The 18,481-nt window shown below is 32.5% G+C and overlaps 1 protein-coding gene across 1 annotated transcript in view; it reads left to right on the forward strand.

The window, feature by feature from the left end:
• The first annotated feature begins 408 nt into the window (after nucleotides 1–408).
• Nucleotides 409–18,481, forward strand: part of LOC108737526 — a 43,285-nt gene continuing 25,212 nt past the window's right edge. Inside the window, exons 1-11 of the mRNA XM_018470399.2 lie at nucleotides 409–939; nucleotides 5,762–5,995; nucleotides 9,430–9,603; nucleotides 9,659–10,566; nucleotides 11,722–11,858; nucleotides 11,932–12,330; nucleotides 12,387–12,711; nucleotides 12,768–13,214; nucleotides 15,006–15,354; nucleotides 15,415–15,573; nucleotides 17,478–17,613. Coding sequence (XP_018325901.1) covers nucleotides 5,764–5,995; nucleotides 9,430–9,603; nucleotides 9,659–10,566; nucleotides 11,722–11,858; nucleotides 11,932–12,330; nucleotides 12,387–12,711; nucleotides 12,768–13,214; nucleotides 15,006–15,354; nucleotides 15,415–15,573; nucleotides 17,478–17,613 — 3,266 coding nt within the window. The 5' untranslated portion in view covers nucleotides 409–939; nucleotides 5,762–5,763. The remainder of the gene's footprint in view (nucleotides 940–5,761; nucleotides 5,996–9,429; nucleotides 9,604–9,658; nucleotides 10,567–11,721; nucleotides 11,859–11,931; nucleotides 12,331–12,386; nucleotides 12,712–12,767; nucleotides 13,215–15,005; nucleotides 15,355–15,414; nucleotides 15,574–17,477; nucleotides 17,614–18,481) is intronic.

An 18,481-nucleotide genomic window follows, 5' to 3' on the forward strand; every position in this document is an offset into this window, starting at 1 on the left:
AATTCATTTTTATCGTAATGGGTGTCTAAAAATCATGTGTAACGACGTGTAGTAATAACAACTAAGACTCGCAGAATAGGACTCTCACATCGAAGCAATGCGCTGTTGCCAAATTTCTCAGCATGGCTTGTATTAGAGACGGCTGTGGTAAGACTTAAGCTTAAGCAGTACATTGTTAAGTCTGCCTTAGTCTCTGGCCTTAGTAAAACGTCGGTGCAAACGGGCATCATAGATATATTTATTATTCAAAATATCAGTGACATCTACCAGACAATGTATAAAATCTATACCATTGATAAGTTATCTGCTTTAATTCTAATAGTGCGTTTTTCTGTCGCCAGATAGACCTATGTTTAGTTATTTTAAGCTTTATACAAAGTTTATATTAATTATTAAGGCTCATGAAGTCTCTTTTTCGGTTTCGCACGTAATGTTTGTTTTTATTTGTTAGTATGTATGTATACAACATACGCATGCTTCTTCGACCTTTGTGATATGTGAATTGTGACGGTCGTTGGCGGGGAAAACGGCGAAAGAAAGAAGAGTATAACAAGATACGAATAGTACAAACAAAGATGAAACAAAGCATTACCTCATAGCTTATACTTCATTATTTCGCGAGTGTTGTGTCTGATCGTGTAGTGCAAGCGGTGCTTGTTTATGCTGTGTTCAGTTCTCCGACCAGCCGTTACGAAGCTACTAACACAAATATAATACAAACAGTAATGTTTTCAAGCCGATATATAAATTGCAACAAAGCTAACGTAGCTGATGTACCTTTTTTTTCTTGATAATGTTAATTGTGCTGAGTAAAAGCTTTCATGGTGTATTATAATAGTTTATTTATGGATATAGAATACTGATATATCCACGAAGAATCATGAATAAATTCCAAGAATAAATGGTCTAGGGATGACGCTCGTTGTTTGATGTCTTAAGGTAAGATTGTTTTCGAAGTACTTAATACCAATATCTATCAGAATTTTTACAATAATTAAGAAAAATATTTTGCAATAAGGAATGAAGAATAAAACATAATTTTGCTCAAATGTTAATTAAATTGTTATTTTGCTAATGTGGGTAAGCATTAGTAAAAAGCGGCTAGGAATTAATTTTAGTTAATGGCCCTATAAATAATTTTACATATGTATGTAAATAACGTAATACCTAAAGATAAATTAATGTAGCGGACTGGAAAACACCATTGTACCCATTTATTAACAAGTCGTAACGTTCTTAAGTGGTGGTTTTAATTAAACTTAATTGTTTGAATTATATGTCAATGCTCTTTTGTTTTTTAGTTTAGAAGCATGTGATAGGCTATGTTCCCGTTTTTTTAATATACGTATCTACATCATCTACATTAAATAGGTAATATAATAATAAAAAATAAATTAACTGATTGCTACCTATGTGTGAACATCTTCTCAAAAATATTGTGATTTGAAGAAGTTGTTTCGTACGCTTAACTCACTTTTTTTTTAATACTTTATTGTTTTTAACGTAGCACCGTCCTTTAGCATCCTTCATGTATCAATTTTCATTTTTTTGTGACTAATGTTATTAGTAAGCGCTGTACATATACCTATACTTATCTACATTTTTGCTCGGTTTACTACGTCATACAGGTAGGTTTTAGAGTACCTGGATACCTATCAATTTCTTACGAAATAACCCTCCAGAAAACGTTTAAGTTTTCGGTGTGCACCATGCAGGTACCCACAATAATATAACTCTTTGACGATGTTCTAACGTCAGATGATTCATAAAATGATTTAATTGCAGGTACCAATTTTCGAGGATTTTAATACATTATAGTATGTAAACCTATACAGTAATAAAATTCTAAAAATGGGACATTCGGGGCAACAAAATCGTAACGAGTGTCCCTTCAAAACAACAAATTGTACTCAAAGTTGAGATAGGTAGCTATTTAATTTAAATAATGTTGAAGTAGCTGTAGGTAAGAATTAACCTAAATTATTTCTGTGATTGTGTCTACATTAATCCAAAAAAAATTATTTCTGTTGACTTGAAAGTATCTCTTCATTTATTTTAATTTTTTGTTGGTTTTCTCACACTAAAGTTTGCGCAATTATTAAGCATGCTGTCGACAAACAACGGAGATAACTTTGTAATTAAAGCCATCTGCTTTTGTTGTTCATACAATGTGAACGTCATCTATTGATATAATGTAATATAGGCGTAAATAACAACTGCCTCTATGTGAATGCATATGTGTAAATATGCGGTAATCTGTGTCAGAACGTCAGAGTATCATTGCTTTAATATGATGGTAGACACTAGTAAAAGTGTTTTGATGAACACTTTAGTTGACTTTTTTCTTTTTTTATGAATTTGTTTAAACAATGATTTTTGTTCGAGTTAAACCTTAATGCAAATTCACGTAAGTTCTCTTTTTGGTTACTCGTTTTTAGGATTCCAAATGACAAGGAATGGAACCGTTATAGTTTCGTTATTTCCTTTCGTCTGTCCGTTTGTTATACCACACTTATTGCTTATACCAAAGTTGGCGCTAAACTACTGTTACCATGTTTCGAAAAACTACTAACGCTATCTAGCGAACAGAATCTGCACAGATAAAGTTAATTTAATTTATAGTCGACAGAGTGCAGAACGAAAGTGATCCGTTCAGTAACGACAATCGTTTGATTCTCCTAACGTCATGCCAATTTATCAGCTCATTTCGACTTCCCACATCCACGGTGGTATTTCTCTATTTGAAAAAGTAGTTAAGAGGTCGTAGATTTGAAATGATTTCTGAAAAACTGTCGTTACAAAATGGCTCGAAAGGATGCGAAAATGCATTCCAAATAGCAGCTGTTATTTCGAAAACAGTAAGCGTCTAGTGACGAAGAAGATGACGACTGTAATTAGACCTATTTGTATTTTTCTATTTGTAAATAAATTCCTTAAAAGATCTGTAGGATTTCAAGTGGCTGTAGCTCGTGTACTAACCAACGGTTTATCAACTGAAAATTAAATGTATGTAATGGTTCCTGTTCGCCTGATAGCTTTAGTAGGATCAAAGCGTTTTAACACTAGTTTTGGGACAACCTATATATGTATATCTAAAGTTGAAGTCAGTAACTACCCTAATGTGTTGAAATTCAAAAAATGGATTGAGGGTATGCAGGGTATTTAGGATGTAAAATAAGTAGAACGGAAGGAGTAGTAGGGATATAAAGCAGAGGATAGCGCAGGGTCGGTCTCCTTTAATAAAAAGAAATCACTTCTATGTTCGCGAACGATTTATTTAGAAATTCGAAAATGATTGTTAAAGGTGCAAGTTTGGAGCATGACATTATACGGGTGCGGAACATGAACTGTCGGTGCGGCGGAAAAGTTAGCTTTCAAAATGCGGTGTTATAGGAGAATGATGAGGATACCGTGGATAGAGTCGTCTTACTGCAAAATGAGTAGTTTTTGTTGTTGTTATTGTGTTGACCTATATAAAAAAAGATTTCTGCTTATTAGATGAGACGGTTGTTGAGTTATGAAATAATTAAAATAGAATTCATTTAGGTCCTTATTGTCTTAGTTTGCATACGGCAACTGTAGTTCTTTAAAATGTAGGAAATGTTAGCTTTTACTACTTTTACTTTCGAAATATTAAGCTTGAGTCGTGTCTCTTCGTCATTTTCAAAAGATTGCTAATAACTTAAAATTAATATTGCAGGTTGGTCTTCACAAATTTTACTGGCTACAGTTTTTTGAACTGTAGCGATCTGTATATATTGTAAATAATTAAATTTATTTTCTTTCTAAATCTACACTTTCAATTTTAACTTCGAACTCTTGAGCTTGCGTCATTACCTGGAACCCCTATACCTGCATGTACCCTGACTAGTATTTACTAATAATCTGGTTTCTCCCGCAATGATATTCTATTGTATTTACTTCTGAGAACTTTTACCTTCAGTACCTGTACTTTCTGTCTTTCATCTAAACTACCCTTCTCCTTGTTAATCTTCAACAACTTTAACAATAAATACCCTTACTTTCGATTTCAAAAGTGAGTTCTAGTTCTTTTCCTTCAGCTACTTAGTTTTCGTGTACATTGTTATCAACGTTGTTGTCATTTTTGTGGTTGTCTTCGCTATTGTGCCTGTTACATCGTATTGTAACTGTTACATCGTATTGTAAATAGTTTCTTCATCTTCTCCTGTGCTTATTGGCAGTCTTAAAAACTAATTGTGTGTTAGTGTTTTTTTTATTTCATCGCGTCATATTTGTATAGTACAAAAACTAACCCAAAACACTACAGAACAATTATTTTTATCCACTATTTTTATTTATTCATTCTTTTTTCGGGAAAAGTTACATCATTTCTGTAATTATCTCTTCGCATTACGTTTCTCAACCGCGAATTAATGTCAAACGTCGGAATTACCGGAAAAGCACATAAATTAATTAAGAGTTGATCGAAAGATACCATACGAGGCAGCGGTTGTTCAATTTAATTTTTCCAGAAAATTAATAATGTAGAATTAATGATATGTAAAAAAGGAATATTTGTAGATGTTGGAGCTGAATCTCCGCGTTAGAGAAGCGTATAGGTAAGGAGTCAAATCTTCATAATGTGCAATAAAACATGCGATTTAGTCTACAAAATTCCATGACATGGTAGTGTGCTGCGACCGATATGAATTCAATGCTATTAAATTGATAAATAAGCGTAGACATTCATTAATTGTTTTAGGGCTTTCTGGCCGTTATCTTTAGAAATTGTTCCCCAATATTTTACCTACAACTACGTCAGGCATTTTCAAGGGTAGCACGTTGGTCTTCTCGATCTAACTGGATCTAAGTTGCCTTAAGTGCTACGTAGTGCTAACCGTAGGTACTAATTGAGTTTGTCTGAGTTTCGTCTGCGTTTATATCCTCCTGTTGGTCTGAGTGATGCTTGTTAAAGTAATAGTACTGTACTTCGTTTACTTTCTGTAGCGATGTGACCTTCAGTTTGACCTGCGCAAAGTAGATAAGAACAGCACTAGGCCAGAAAAGAAAGGAGACAACTCGGCCAAACTCTTAACCGGTGAGGAGCGTATAATCCGTACAGTATTGCACGAAAAAATTGACCATTTTATCCACTACAATTGTATTGCTCAAATGTGCTGTTATTGGTACCATTTACTACTGAAAATATCAACGTGATGTTTATTTATATTTGAAGACATATTAAAGGCTTTAACGCTTGTTTTCGACTCGCACTACTATTCACGATTGAACAAATTTTTGTTTTAAATACTAGAATCTGAATATTGTTGAGTTTTATTCCTTAGTCATTTCTGTTCAAAATTTTCTTGTGATTGTAGATTTCTGTTGCTTCTCTATGTAGCCTCGAGTAGTACCCTGAAGTATTAGAAGGCAACTGAGTGTCAGTAAATAAATATTTGATAGCCCTCTCTTTTTGTATCTCATTTAACTGCTGGCAGCTTTTTTTATGCTCAGTTACCCTGGCATTAACCGATCCTTTTGTGATACCAATACAAACCTTGCCACAGCTACAGAATATCCGGTAGACTCCTAAAGATAACAGCGGGTCCCTTTTATCTTTGATGAATCTCAGGGAATCTTATCATTTCTTGAGCGGCATATGTATGGATTTGATAAAATGCTTATTAATATTGGGATGACGACAGAAAATGTTTAGATATATAATACATTTGATAATAATACAACTACGAACATAGGTATAAAAAAATAGCTAAATGCTTACATAAATCTTTTTTTTTAGCTATGTCAGGAGCGACCCTTGCTAAAGTGGTCGGCGGTACCTGTGGTGGATTATCACCGCCCATCGAACATATTCATAACGGTTCCAAGGTTTTGCCTACGGGCGCTGTTGAACTAAAGGAGACTACAGGCGGAGGAGGAAGGGCGCTTAAGTTGCAAACCGATTCCCCTCACCTGGTCAGCCTCGGAGGAAACAGATTCAGCACAGCGGTCACTGTTCATCCTATACCACCAGGTAAAATTCAAAAATAACTTATGCGATTTTGATTTTTTCAGACTTTTTTATTTAAATTGATTTAAAACGGAAAAATTTGAAGTAGCCGTAGTAGCTCGTTTACTGTTTATAGTTCTTATAGATACCAGTAGTCTATCAATTTTCTCTTTCTTAAAGTTTTGTAAACAAACGTATGCATATATTTCAGGATTTTCAAGTATATTGTATGTTATTTAAATTTTCTACATGCATAACATAATGTTACAGCCTTTTTATATGCATGTTTATGTAAACTGAATAAGTTAATTATTTAATCTTGACGATAACACATGGGCACAATTGGCTTTTGAAAAACTCGCAGGGGCAAGTCATAGTTTTTTTTTAATTTTTTATAATTATGATATTTCAGGACGAATCTTCCTATATCGTATATGTCTCGTCAGTTATAATACATTAGATTATTACTTAATAATTAGCCTACTTCTACTCTACAGAGAAGAATACCCTGCAGGGTATGTGACTCATTTCTAATTTGCGTATCATTTTATCTCTTGCTTCCTGAGATAAGCCTTTCGGGATTTTTAAATCTTTAAAAGGGTGAGCGTTGGACGTATGGAAGGTGTGCCAGTTATTAGGGGTAGAAATACACCGGATAGTGATTTTGTCGGATACAGCAGAACCGGGAAAACTCGGCTCTTTTGACTCCCGAGAGCTCTTCAGGTATAGCCAAGAAGCTCCTCATTGCTCCTGTGAGTGCGAATGGGATGATTATTTCCTTTTCTTATCCCTTCCAATTCGTAGGTGAGTCCCCTCTTCCATAGCCGAACCCAATAGCATTGCGAACGTAGTCCGCCATGCTACCCCTGAGCTGTGGGACGATCATTAGAAAATTTTCGTAGGTATTATTCAAGTTGCGAGAGAGACTTCGTTCGTCTACGGGATGAAGGGGCTTGATATGAGAGTGGAGAGGAAAAGAAAAAGAGAAAGCAATATGAGTCATTACTGCTTACGCTCTCGTACTCATTGAAGGGTGTGGAGTGACCCAAACTAACCTCAGGTAGCGGCTCCCACGAAGTTAAAAATTACGCGGCTCTGGGGTACAGGATAACCGGGTACGCGGTAAAACCATTACCGTTAGTGATTCATGTCTTTGTTCTGACGGGCTTTCCATTAAATACCACCCTCATCAACATCCCTAACCACATTAAATCCTCTTTAAACATTAAACCAATAAAATTATAATTGGTTGGCGGTTTGTCAGCGAAAAGTTATTTCTTTTGTCCTTTTGAGCAAATTTCTCTCTGCGTTCCGGATTGTTATTTTTCGTACATTGAGTTTTATTGGCCATGTTGAGCAGTGCGTATTCCATATCTGTTACCCTTTTAGCCCAAGTTTTGGCGATTACTAAAATCACGGTATCATCAGCATATTGAAAAGTTACTTTCTTGTAGTGTTCTAAAATTTTGTACAAGTTTCCCATAAGAACGTTAAATAATACCGGAGAAAATGGAAAAGGAATACCATTAAAGCTTTCTTCTTCTTCTAATAGTTCTTTCTTAAGTGAGTTACTAGGATCGCGGCTTGATGGACAGCTCCTATATCCTTCGAAAAGCCGAACTGGCATGATGAATTTTATGCCTTTCTCTTCTATTTCTACCTGTAGAAAATCCAAGACTAAGATTTTGCCAGGACGTTTATGGGACTTATTGGTCTTTTATTCTCAGGAATTGAAGTGTTTTTTCCTGGCATTGCATTCTGACAGATTTTTGGGTATTGTTGTCGTTGTAATGTCATTGAAAATTTTGGTTATGTAATGTACTATATTGTTTGGGTAAAATTTTAGTCTTGCTTGGAATTCTGTTCCATGCTGTTTTTGTAGTGTTGCATGGAATTGGTGCATTGTTTTTTTATCGAGTCTGCAAGTAATTCTGCTTTGTGTTTGTTGCGAAAATTTAGGTTCCGTTCTTATTTTTGATGGGTTCGTTTGGTACTCTGTTGCTATTTTTTTTAAGTACTGGTCGTACGTCTCCCTTTTGGCATTTCGTTAATAATTCATTCCAGCTATCTTATCTTTTCTCAGCTAGCATGCCGTCTATTTTTTTTTCATGCTATATATTCTTTGTCTTTCCATCCTTTCCCATTCAGTTTTTATATAGTTTTTGGTGCATGTCATTTGTATGTTAGCTCAATCAAAAGGTATCATTCAATACAAAACCATGGAATAGTTTTTGGTGCATGTCAGCTGCCTTTTTTGGGAAGTTAAAGCGAAATGGTTGGTTTGAGTACTAATTACCTGATAGTATGTCCTCTTTAGGGTGTCAGTCGTTAATTTTTCGATCTACTGACACTAGTTCATTTTCACTAAACACTACAGTCTTTCGTGCACTACAAGAATTGTAAATTTTTACTGTAGAAATAAACGAATATGATGATATTAATAATAGCGAGAGACTAGCACAACGGCAATGACCAACAGATATGGATAGTTAGCTATTATTACATTAAAAAAAGAATGATCTTTCTGATCAAATAAAATAGATTCTTAGACTTTAGAAAAATCACTGTCTAATTAAATAACAATTCTAATGATTAATAAAAAATCTAAATTGCAATAACTAGTAGGTACCTATCTAGCAGTACTATCAGCAATATTTTTTATTTGTAATAGACAGGATCTAACATTACCTTAATAAAAAAAACAGTAATAGAATCAATTTCCGTTATAACTGTAATCACGCATATTTCAATCGTATTAAACTGGAATCAACGGATAAACATATTTGAAAGGATAAGATTCTTTAAGGAATTTTAAATAACCTCCGTTATTATTTATACTAATGATGTTAATTTGCAAATACTACCATTTAAGTATCATACTGCTATCATTATTATTATTATTAAATTAATTAATTTTCATAAGTTAAATTTAAAACAAAAATTATTATTGATTAAAACCAACTTACAGATAATTTCGTTGATAAAGTGATAATCTATAAATTTTGGAAATCTCAAATTCAGTTAAACTAAAATGAAGAATATAAGGAAACGTGAAATTTCGTTTGTGGATGCTGATGTTTCCACCTTTTACTATTGCACTTATTTTTAACTTACGTTTTCTGTTTTATTAAACTAGAACAGAAGGAAGTTACGTTTCATCCACTGTCGAACTGCATATATACTTTCGTACAAAGGTTTACGTATTTGTTTCCGCTATGGTTGGGAACACGTGCAGTAAAAGTGATGAAAAAAGAATCGCCGGTTCATATTTCGTTTTTGTCCCAAGCGCCAAACCTAACTTTTTACATACTTACATATCAAGCACTTTTATTTTAAGCATAGAAATTGTAAATATAACTAACTTCTTCACTTACAGGACAAAACTGCTTTTCACATAGAATATCAAAATATTCAGATTAGGTTATCCTGTAAAAGATGTTTATGTTAATTATTTTAAGGTCGTGTAACCTTGGGCAGCGGTAAAGGGGTAGATATCCACGTCCAAGGAACTGGAGTACAGCCCCTACATTGCAACATAGAGAACGATCACGGAGTGGTAACTCTTTATCCTTTGTCCGAAAATCTTGCCATAGATGGAATAAAAGTAACTAAACCAACCCGACTCACCCAAGGTAAGTTAATTGCTTTAAGTAAGGTATTTGAGCGTGCCTCATTCTGTTATTGTAGGGGTAATGTTAACCATTGGCCGATCGAATTGTCTGCGTTTTAATCATCCTGAGGAAGCAAAACTAATAAAATCCGTTTTACCTAATACACGCATTTCAATGACTCCAATAAAATTTGATGTTGATGTAACTGAGATGGATGATTTGGAGGGTAAATATGAGAAAAAACCACCGTCAATCCCACGTAAAGTTCAACAGACATCGCTGCCATCCACTGAGCAACCTATATCAAGCATCCAAATGAAAGTTTCTAAATTTGAATACCTCGCTGCCCAAAACTTTAAAAAATCGATATCACCAAAAGTTTTCTCATCTAATTTAATCACCGTTAATACGCCTGCAAAAGATGTTTTAGGGAAAGCCCCCCCTGATCTTCAAGATTTTGCTAAAAATCTTCCTCAGTCCGCACTCAACTATTCCGACTCCTGCTTTAACGATGATAAACAAAAAAACAAAACACCTGATAGACAATTTTTTGGACGTAAATCTCCTCATCAATACGTTAATGTGGCTATTAATGAATCGAAAACCATTAACAATCGTGTTGTGCTATTTGAAAATGGGAAAAAGGAAGTAAACACTAATAAACTGGTAAATTGGAATCAAAATGTCGAAAAATTGTCGAATACCAACAATTTATATCAAGATTCCAACATTTCTGGAAATTACAGAAATTTGCCATCACAAAAGTTTTCGCCGGAAATGAGAAATAATAACACTTTATCTACTGTTAGACATAGAAGCATTACCCCAAGCCCCAGCTCGAATAACAACTTAAAAAAACAACTACATCGAAGGAGTGGTTCCTTAGGGGAATTGTTTGAAAATAACGGAAATATCTTCTGCGTTTCAGGAAGTTTAGATGATATCGCCCAAAGGAATAATGATGCTGAAATGAAAAGAAATAAGGTTAGTTTAATTATTGTATTACTTTAGAAATTGTTCAAATCATTAGGGTAAAAACTTTCAATCGGAAAAAAAAATTAAAAAACAGAGAGTACAAGAATTTTCATATGTTTTCCAACATATTTTATCTTTAATCCACCTAAGGAGTATTACTTTAATATGCTTTTATGTAATTCAATAACAAAAAAATGGTCATTTTTTTCCGCTTACGTTTATTTTTCCAAGTGCTTAAGAAATCATAAACTATCAATAACTACAATGAATTAGAATCAATACATAATAATACTCGCTGTTAAATAAATATTCATTGTTATTAAATAAACATCTACTGTAATACACTTACTGTAATATAACTGCACAGATATAACCAAAACATTTATTTAGCCCTATAGTATAGTGAATATACAATATATTATAACATGAGATGCCGGTCACTAACAGCTGACTGTAATACTGATATGCGCATGCCCGTCTTTTTATCCTCATAGCCTATCGCGTTGCGAGACAAAACGTTGTAAAACGTGTCGCTTCATGGCCTTGAGGTTTTACTCCTATCGAGCCCAAAGAAGTCTCACTTCAATAAAAGAAAACAGCCTCACCTCTAATTAGTACAAGCATGCTACAACTAACGAAAACGTACTTCCCCCACTTTTACATTATTGGCTTTTCAACAGATTTATTTAATTAGGATATTATTTAGTTTTTCGACACTGAGTGTTTAGCTTTTGTACGTATTTGATTTACTATTATGAGATTAAGAAATCTGGAAGTATAATCGTCTATTTTGTTAAATAGATATTACAACAGAATTTTTTATGTCAAAAACATGTTTATTATTTTTTTACTAATGTCTTATAATAATCGAAGCATATTTTAATTTTTTATTTTTACATATCAAACGAAGTTCGTATTTTTAAAACTATTGTATAGCATTCGTTTTTGGCACCTTTTCTAGGAAAATTGTTTTACAATATGTACATACGTTTAACGATATCGTTCTTATCAGTTCAAACGTAAACAACCATTATCTAGGCGTTCGATAATTTCCTTATATGACTAACGGCACGTTGTTAAAGAAATACATTAAGTTCAACGTTTATACTGTTTGCTACGTTCATTTTTACAAAAAGCTATGCTGTTAAATGAATTTTTATTTAGGCTCAGATAGATAGAATCAGAGAACAAGAAATAGAACGGGCCGAACAGGCGAGACTTGAGGAAATATTGACAATGTGTGCAGAATATGAAAAGCAGGTGCAGTGGGAAAGAAATAATAAAATATCAACACCTAACAGGTAAAACAGTACATTATCACATACCCTATGTTATTATTTGTTAGATGTAATAGAACAAAAATAATTATTTTAGAATAAAAACAAACGGTTCGCTTCCAAGGGATAAACGTCAATGTTTAACTACTCCAAACAATTCTTATGGTGTCCCTTCACCTACATCGAGCCCTTTATCTCTATCTTCCAGTAAATCGAACGACAGCAAAGTATTCAGTTTTGATGGTTCAGAACCTAACAGTTTCAGTTCGAGTGGGAATCATCTCAGTCCAAACTATTTCTACGAGAACGTAACAAATAGTACCCCAAATAGAAGACTCCATTACGAAAATGTAGAAATCATCCGAGACAATAGGGCAAAAGACTGTGGAAGCATGTACGAGAATGTATATGTTACTCAACAAAATAATATCCAAACTTACCCTCAATCACCAAGAACAAGAATTAAGACTATACCATGCATCACTAGTAAAGAATGGTACATTTGCCTTAAATTGTAGTAATTTTATTTTCATTTTTGTTTTTTATTTTCAGTTCACCAAAAGACCACAATATGGATTTAATCGAAAATAAATTTCCTTCTCCTGAAAGGGAACGTCAAAAAGAAACTGACAAGCTATTAGAAAATATTGAAGACAGTGTTAAAGTTTCTCCTCAGAAAACTATACTACCATTCTTAAGTCCCAAAGAAAGCAGTGGTTCAGAAGAAGCATCAAATATACCTTATGTAAAACGAGAAATAAACAAAGAAAAACTGGAATCTCTAAAAAGTGAGAAGCAGAAGGTGCTTGCCTCCATGGCAGTAATTAGAAGAAAAATGTCTGAAATCGAAATGCAAGAAGAGGAATTAAATCGAGAAGTAGATTGTTAATATTTCTAATATTTCGATATATGTTAATATTATTTTTATTTTAGCTTGAAATGGAGAAAGCTCTTATAGCCGGCGAACACAAATCAAAAATGTTCGAACTTCAAGAAATGGAAACACGAAAACAAATTTTATTAAATCGTGCCCACGAAGTTGAGTCTAAAATGGAGGACTGTCAGAAATCTCAAGCAGCTCATCAGGAAAATTGCAAACAACGCTTAGCTAAAGCCCAGGAAGCATTTAATGAAATTGAAAAACAATTGTCGGAAGTTAATAAACATTCTCCGGAATACAATAGTATATTTGAGAAATACTTAGAATCTCAAGAAGTTTTAGATAATGAAAGAAAAGTTTTTGAAGATCTGGAATTCCATCAACTTGAAGAAGAGGCCAATTGGTTAGCTTGCCGTGAAGAAATTCAAAGGGAAATTGTCGAGCTTTCGCAACAAATGGAAATTGTTCAGTCACAGATTTTTGATCTTGAAAAACAAAAGGTTGGTATCCACGGAATGAGTGAGTTTTATAATAAGTTTAGATAAAATAATAATCTTTTCTCTAATCTCCGTCCCTTGTTTTTCGGTCACAATTTTATTACTTAAACAAGTGTAATTTGTGTACAGGGTCACCCACAAAAAGTAGGCAATATTTTCATTGCGACCCAACCGTAAGTTTAATTGAAAAATTTTTCAAGCAAAAAATTGCTCCCTATTTTAATACAAAATCGTCTGTATTATCCAAGTTTGATTAACCATACAAAGTATTCAAAAATAGAAAAAATAAACTTAAAATGTGATATTTCTTTGCTCTATTTACTGACACAAAAATCCAACATTAAATATGAACATTGAAAATGAGGTTTTTAATCGACCTGGAAAATTTCTGGTAATTAGACAGTCCATTGTAAATTATGTAAATCTAGTAGGTCTCATAATTTTCTTGAAATAAATAAAAGAAAGAAAAAAATGACAAATTTCAGTTTTTTGCGATAACTTGAGAATAGTTGAGGTTCACTTATTTTTTTTCAGATTCTTGAAAAATATAAAATACGCAGCTTTTCTCTAATTTAACCAACGCTGTATCTTTTAACGTTTCGGATATCCGAATGGGGATGCACTGTAAGAGTGACCATCCTATATAAGTAATGGATTAAAATACTGAAATGGAACGAATACTAATATAAAAACGTTCTTTTTAATTATTGGTTGGTCCTACGGTCTTCCAGATAATCGATAACAACTCGCTGTACTATTTAATTTATAAAACTTTTTGGCAAAGTAGACGTTAGTACAACATACGTATGTTAAAGCAAATGCCAAAAAAAACGATCGAAAACGAAATTTTCCATGTTTACCAATTTAAATAGTCTGAAATAATTCAGGACACAAAATACTCATTTTTTTAAATTAATTTTAACGCTTCTAGCTCTTCGAATTGAAAAGATAAAATTTATTAAAAATACACTGGGAGATCTTCAGAAAACCTTTAGTTTGAAGGAAAAAAGATTATTCGAGTTGCAAAACTGGCTAAAATATAGCGAAAAAACACTAAATATATATATTTTTGAGGTTAGGTTTACATTGAACTACAAATTTACACAGAATCACCATTTTTCATGCTGAATATGGCTGTATCTTCTTTATTTTGATTCCGTTAGCGGAAATTTTCACTATTTTGTATTAAAATGGGGAACAAATTTTGTTTTTTTCCTATAACTTTTTTCTATTGGAGCCATATTTCGCATGACTGCTATTTTAAGGAAACCTTTTTTTCTATTTTCCAACCAAATGAATTTTAGCTGCTACACACCATACTGTATTAAAACAGGGGCCATGCTTTGTTTGAAAATTTTTTCGATTTAACTTACCGTTTGACTGCCATGAGCATTTTGCATACTTTTTGAGTCACCCTGTATATAATTATAAGGAATCCATTTATATGTTTTAAACCTTTTTTTTTTAAAAAACTGTGCTAAAACGTTAGGAGTATTGGCGGTGTAGATTTTTGTTTATACACTTTTAGAGTTTATAAGTTTTATACATAAATACTCGAAAATCGATCGATCACATGTATATTTTTTACTTTTTTACTTGCATGTATATGCATATACTCCCCAAATATGATGCTTATTTCTGTTATAACTACCTAGCCTTCTTTAAAGGCATAAACAACATTTTGAAAAGTATTTATAAAATACGTAATAACTACAGTGCTATTATTGGAGATTGTTCTTATAAAACAAAATTAATCATCTATATCATTCAACTTAATAAAGCAATCGATTTTAGGTGGAAACCTCCCGAAATAACTCGCAAGAATTTGATACTCTCGAAGTACAGATGATGGAATATTCTAAAGCTCTTGAAGAGCATCGACATCGTTTGCGAGAGGTTGAAAACGAACTCAATAGTGCTGTGAGTAGGGATGAATCAGACCAAGAATTTACGAGCGAAAGTGATGGAGAAGTCGAACTTAGAAATGAAAACCGGCCGACTTTTGACGCAATTCAAAATTTAAGTTTCTCTATGATTGAAACCAATTCTGCCAAAAAACAGTATGAAGATATGTCTAACATGTCTCAATCGTTTAACGAAAAAATGCTACAGGAGAAATCGATTCTAGACGTTAGGGCTACAGGTACAGTTCATATTGAATAAGAAAATAGTATAAATAAAAAAGATATTTATATTTTCCAAGGAAAAAAATTTCCAAGTCAAGATGATATTGATAGAATAAGCAAGGTTACTCTAGACGCTCCTATGAATATAGACGGTAGCCGGGGATCTTTGGGAAAAAAGACTATTGAATCTTTAAAAGAAATTGAAAGAAATCGGCAGCTGCACTTAGTGCAACAAGGTATGTAGATGTGCAACTTTTTAAACTATAGGATGATAAGTTATAGAAACGATAGGTATAATGGCAACTGAACTGTTGCTTTCAAGTTTAAATTAAAAATAGTAAAACTGTTATTAATAATTAATATTAAAAAATGAAAAATGAATTTTCACATTAATATTTCATATTAACCACTATTAATAATTTAAAATGTCGTAGTTCAACATAATATTTACAAAACTGGAAAGAACTGTTTATCGTTGTATATTTTCGCTTTCGTTTTCAAACAGTAGCATACAGTGCAGGAATATAACAATATTTCAAAACAATAACAATGTTCACTGTAAATCAAATTACTCAAACAATTTCAAATAGATATAATCTTCGCATAATTTATTCGATTATTTTGAATAATAATTCATTCCAAGTTGTGTTGGCAAAAAGTCAAAAATTAATGGTTCAATTACAACATTACAGCTGCTATCGGCAGTTTGACAGTAAATGAATTATTCATATTTAGAACTTTATTTAAAAGTCATTTTTGAGATATTTCTGTTATCTACATTTGCATTTAATTAAAACAACTCTGGATAGTTTATTTTAATTAAATAATTATATGACATTTCACTTTATTACGTAATCATCACTATAGTTTATTCCTGAAAATGACAAATGATTACCCCGATATACTTATNAAAAAAGGTAAAAGAGAGCGACTAATAACCCGTTCATTGAATGAAGAAACTCGTTCGGAATGTCTCTGTACTCCCACTTTATTTGTTACTGCTGGCTTGTAATCAAATCAAAATCCAGAAAAACCCAAACTAACGAAAAGCAACACTAAAAGTGGGTCTTTGATATGAGACCTGTTTTTAGTTGAACTATTTAAAAGAAATAGGTACTACACAGTTTTAAAGTGTATGTTTCGTTTATGGAAGTTGTAAGTTCTTTATAATCGAAATTCAAGCGGGTCACTTAAAATGATTAAATGGTTAACTCAGTGACTTGAGGTTCGTGGGTTACAGAGACTATAATTTATTAAATGTGTTCTGATAAACACTACACCATTTTTTAATTTGTCCTTCCTGTATATTATAAGACGACAACTACAGTACGTTTAAGATCAAACCCTTTTTAAATTTTTATTTCCTCCCCTGCCAAAAATATTTTATTGTTTTTTTTAATTGTACAAAAGAACCGAATTGATGTAAAGATAATAAAAAAAATGAAATGGAATTATAATATGATTCAATTATTTGTGCGCAATCGTTTTGCACAATCTAGAGTCTAGTAAATTCGTTTTAAAGATTTACTAGGTATTGCTAACTTGTGCTAGAATAAAATAACCAAATTTTGATCAAAAGGCAGTGGTACGAAACGACTGCTTTTTATAAACATTTGGAATAGACATGCATAAATTTTTTTAAATTTGATAAATAGTAAAAAATAAATAAATTATATTCAAAGTAAACTAGATCTTCCATAAAAAAAAAACAATCCATGTTCCCCATTAAATACGATGAAGGTAATAAATGACACATATTTGCCGCTAACAATAGAAGTTCTAGAAGTTTTTAGGAGAATGAAGACTGTTCAGAAGACAGAAGATTCGACGACAATTAGGTATTATTAGGCCTCTGGTTGACAATCAGAATTAGCTGATCAATAATATAAATAAAAAGTGCGAATTATAAGTTAATACAGTGATATAGTGACAAATAAATAAGTTTTTATAAATACAACAGGATATAAATAAAAAGTAGTTTAAGTGTGTAATTAGTGTTCACAGTTAACCCTTTTTTTAGGGATAGAAAAGCGTTAGGAAAAATTATATTATCATATACACTATAGTGTCCAGTTTTTTTTAACTAGAAAACGAAATAACACGGTTACAATATCCTTGCATTTTATTTCGTTTATTTCAGGATCTCAAGTGATAGAACAAGAACGACGTCGAGTCTTGGAACTAAAACAGAGAGTTCAAGAAGAGGTACGCAGTCAGTGGGCACAAAGAAGCAAAATGGACAATTCTCTAACAATTTTCGAAGGAAAACACATCAGGCAAGTTATTTTATAAGCTTTTATATTTTATGTTTTTGTGGTAATCGGCAATAACAGTTATTGTTATTTGTAAATAACAGTTGTTTTAACGTATGATAGTAATATTTTCGTTTAAACATTCCATAATGCTCAGCATTGTTTTTCTTCTCTGATACAGATCATGAGCGTTCAATGTGGTTTTTTAGATTAGTTAGCTGATATCGGTGTGCTTACTATTGAAAGTATTATTTCGTGGGAAAGGGTAAAAGAGTGAAAGTATACACTATGCAAATTGCCACTTTTTAAATATGTATTGTCGATCATATGTGTGTGTGCGTCTACGCACTGGTCTACCAATAACCAATCGGTGTGCACGTACGGCATGTTATAATCCAATGAAATACGAAAAAACTAATGTATTCCAGTGTTGTATACATATTTATTATTACATTAAACGTAAGTTAAAGGGTATTCAAATTACGTTTAGTTTATGTTTTCATGAAAGAATAATGTCAACCTTTTTCTTAATTGCTGCTATCAAATACTCAAATGCTGAACTGACAACGACTACGAACAGAAACAATAGATTCGTGTATTGTACTGATAGGTTGCGGTATTCAGATTAGACGAAACAGCTGAAACGTTTTTTAAAAAATGAGTGTGTAATAGTACTTGTAAGCTAATCCCCCCTCCCCCAAAGGAGGATGGTTAGGGGATTTTCCACTGCGAATATCTGCGTCAATTGGTTTATTCCATACTTGTAAAGTATACGTATATTTGAGTAAAAGTATTTGAAATACTTTACTCCAATATTCTTAGACTTCATATTTGTAATTGTATTTGCAATATTATTCAATGAAAGTATTTATTATTTGTATTAAAATACAAA

The sequence above is a fragment of the Agrilus planipennis genome, unplaced genomic scaffold (genome assembly GCF_000699045.2).
Source record: "Agrilus planipennis isolate EAB-ADULT unplaced genomic scaffold, Apla_2.0 scaffold139, whole genome shotgun sequence".
NCBI lineage: Eukaryota > Metazoa > Arthropoda > Insecta > Coleoptera > Buprestidae > Agrilus > Agrilus planipennis.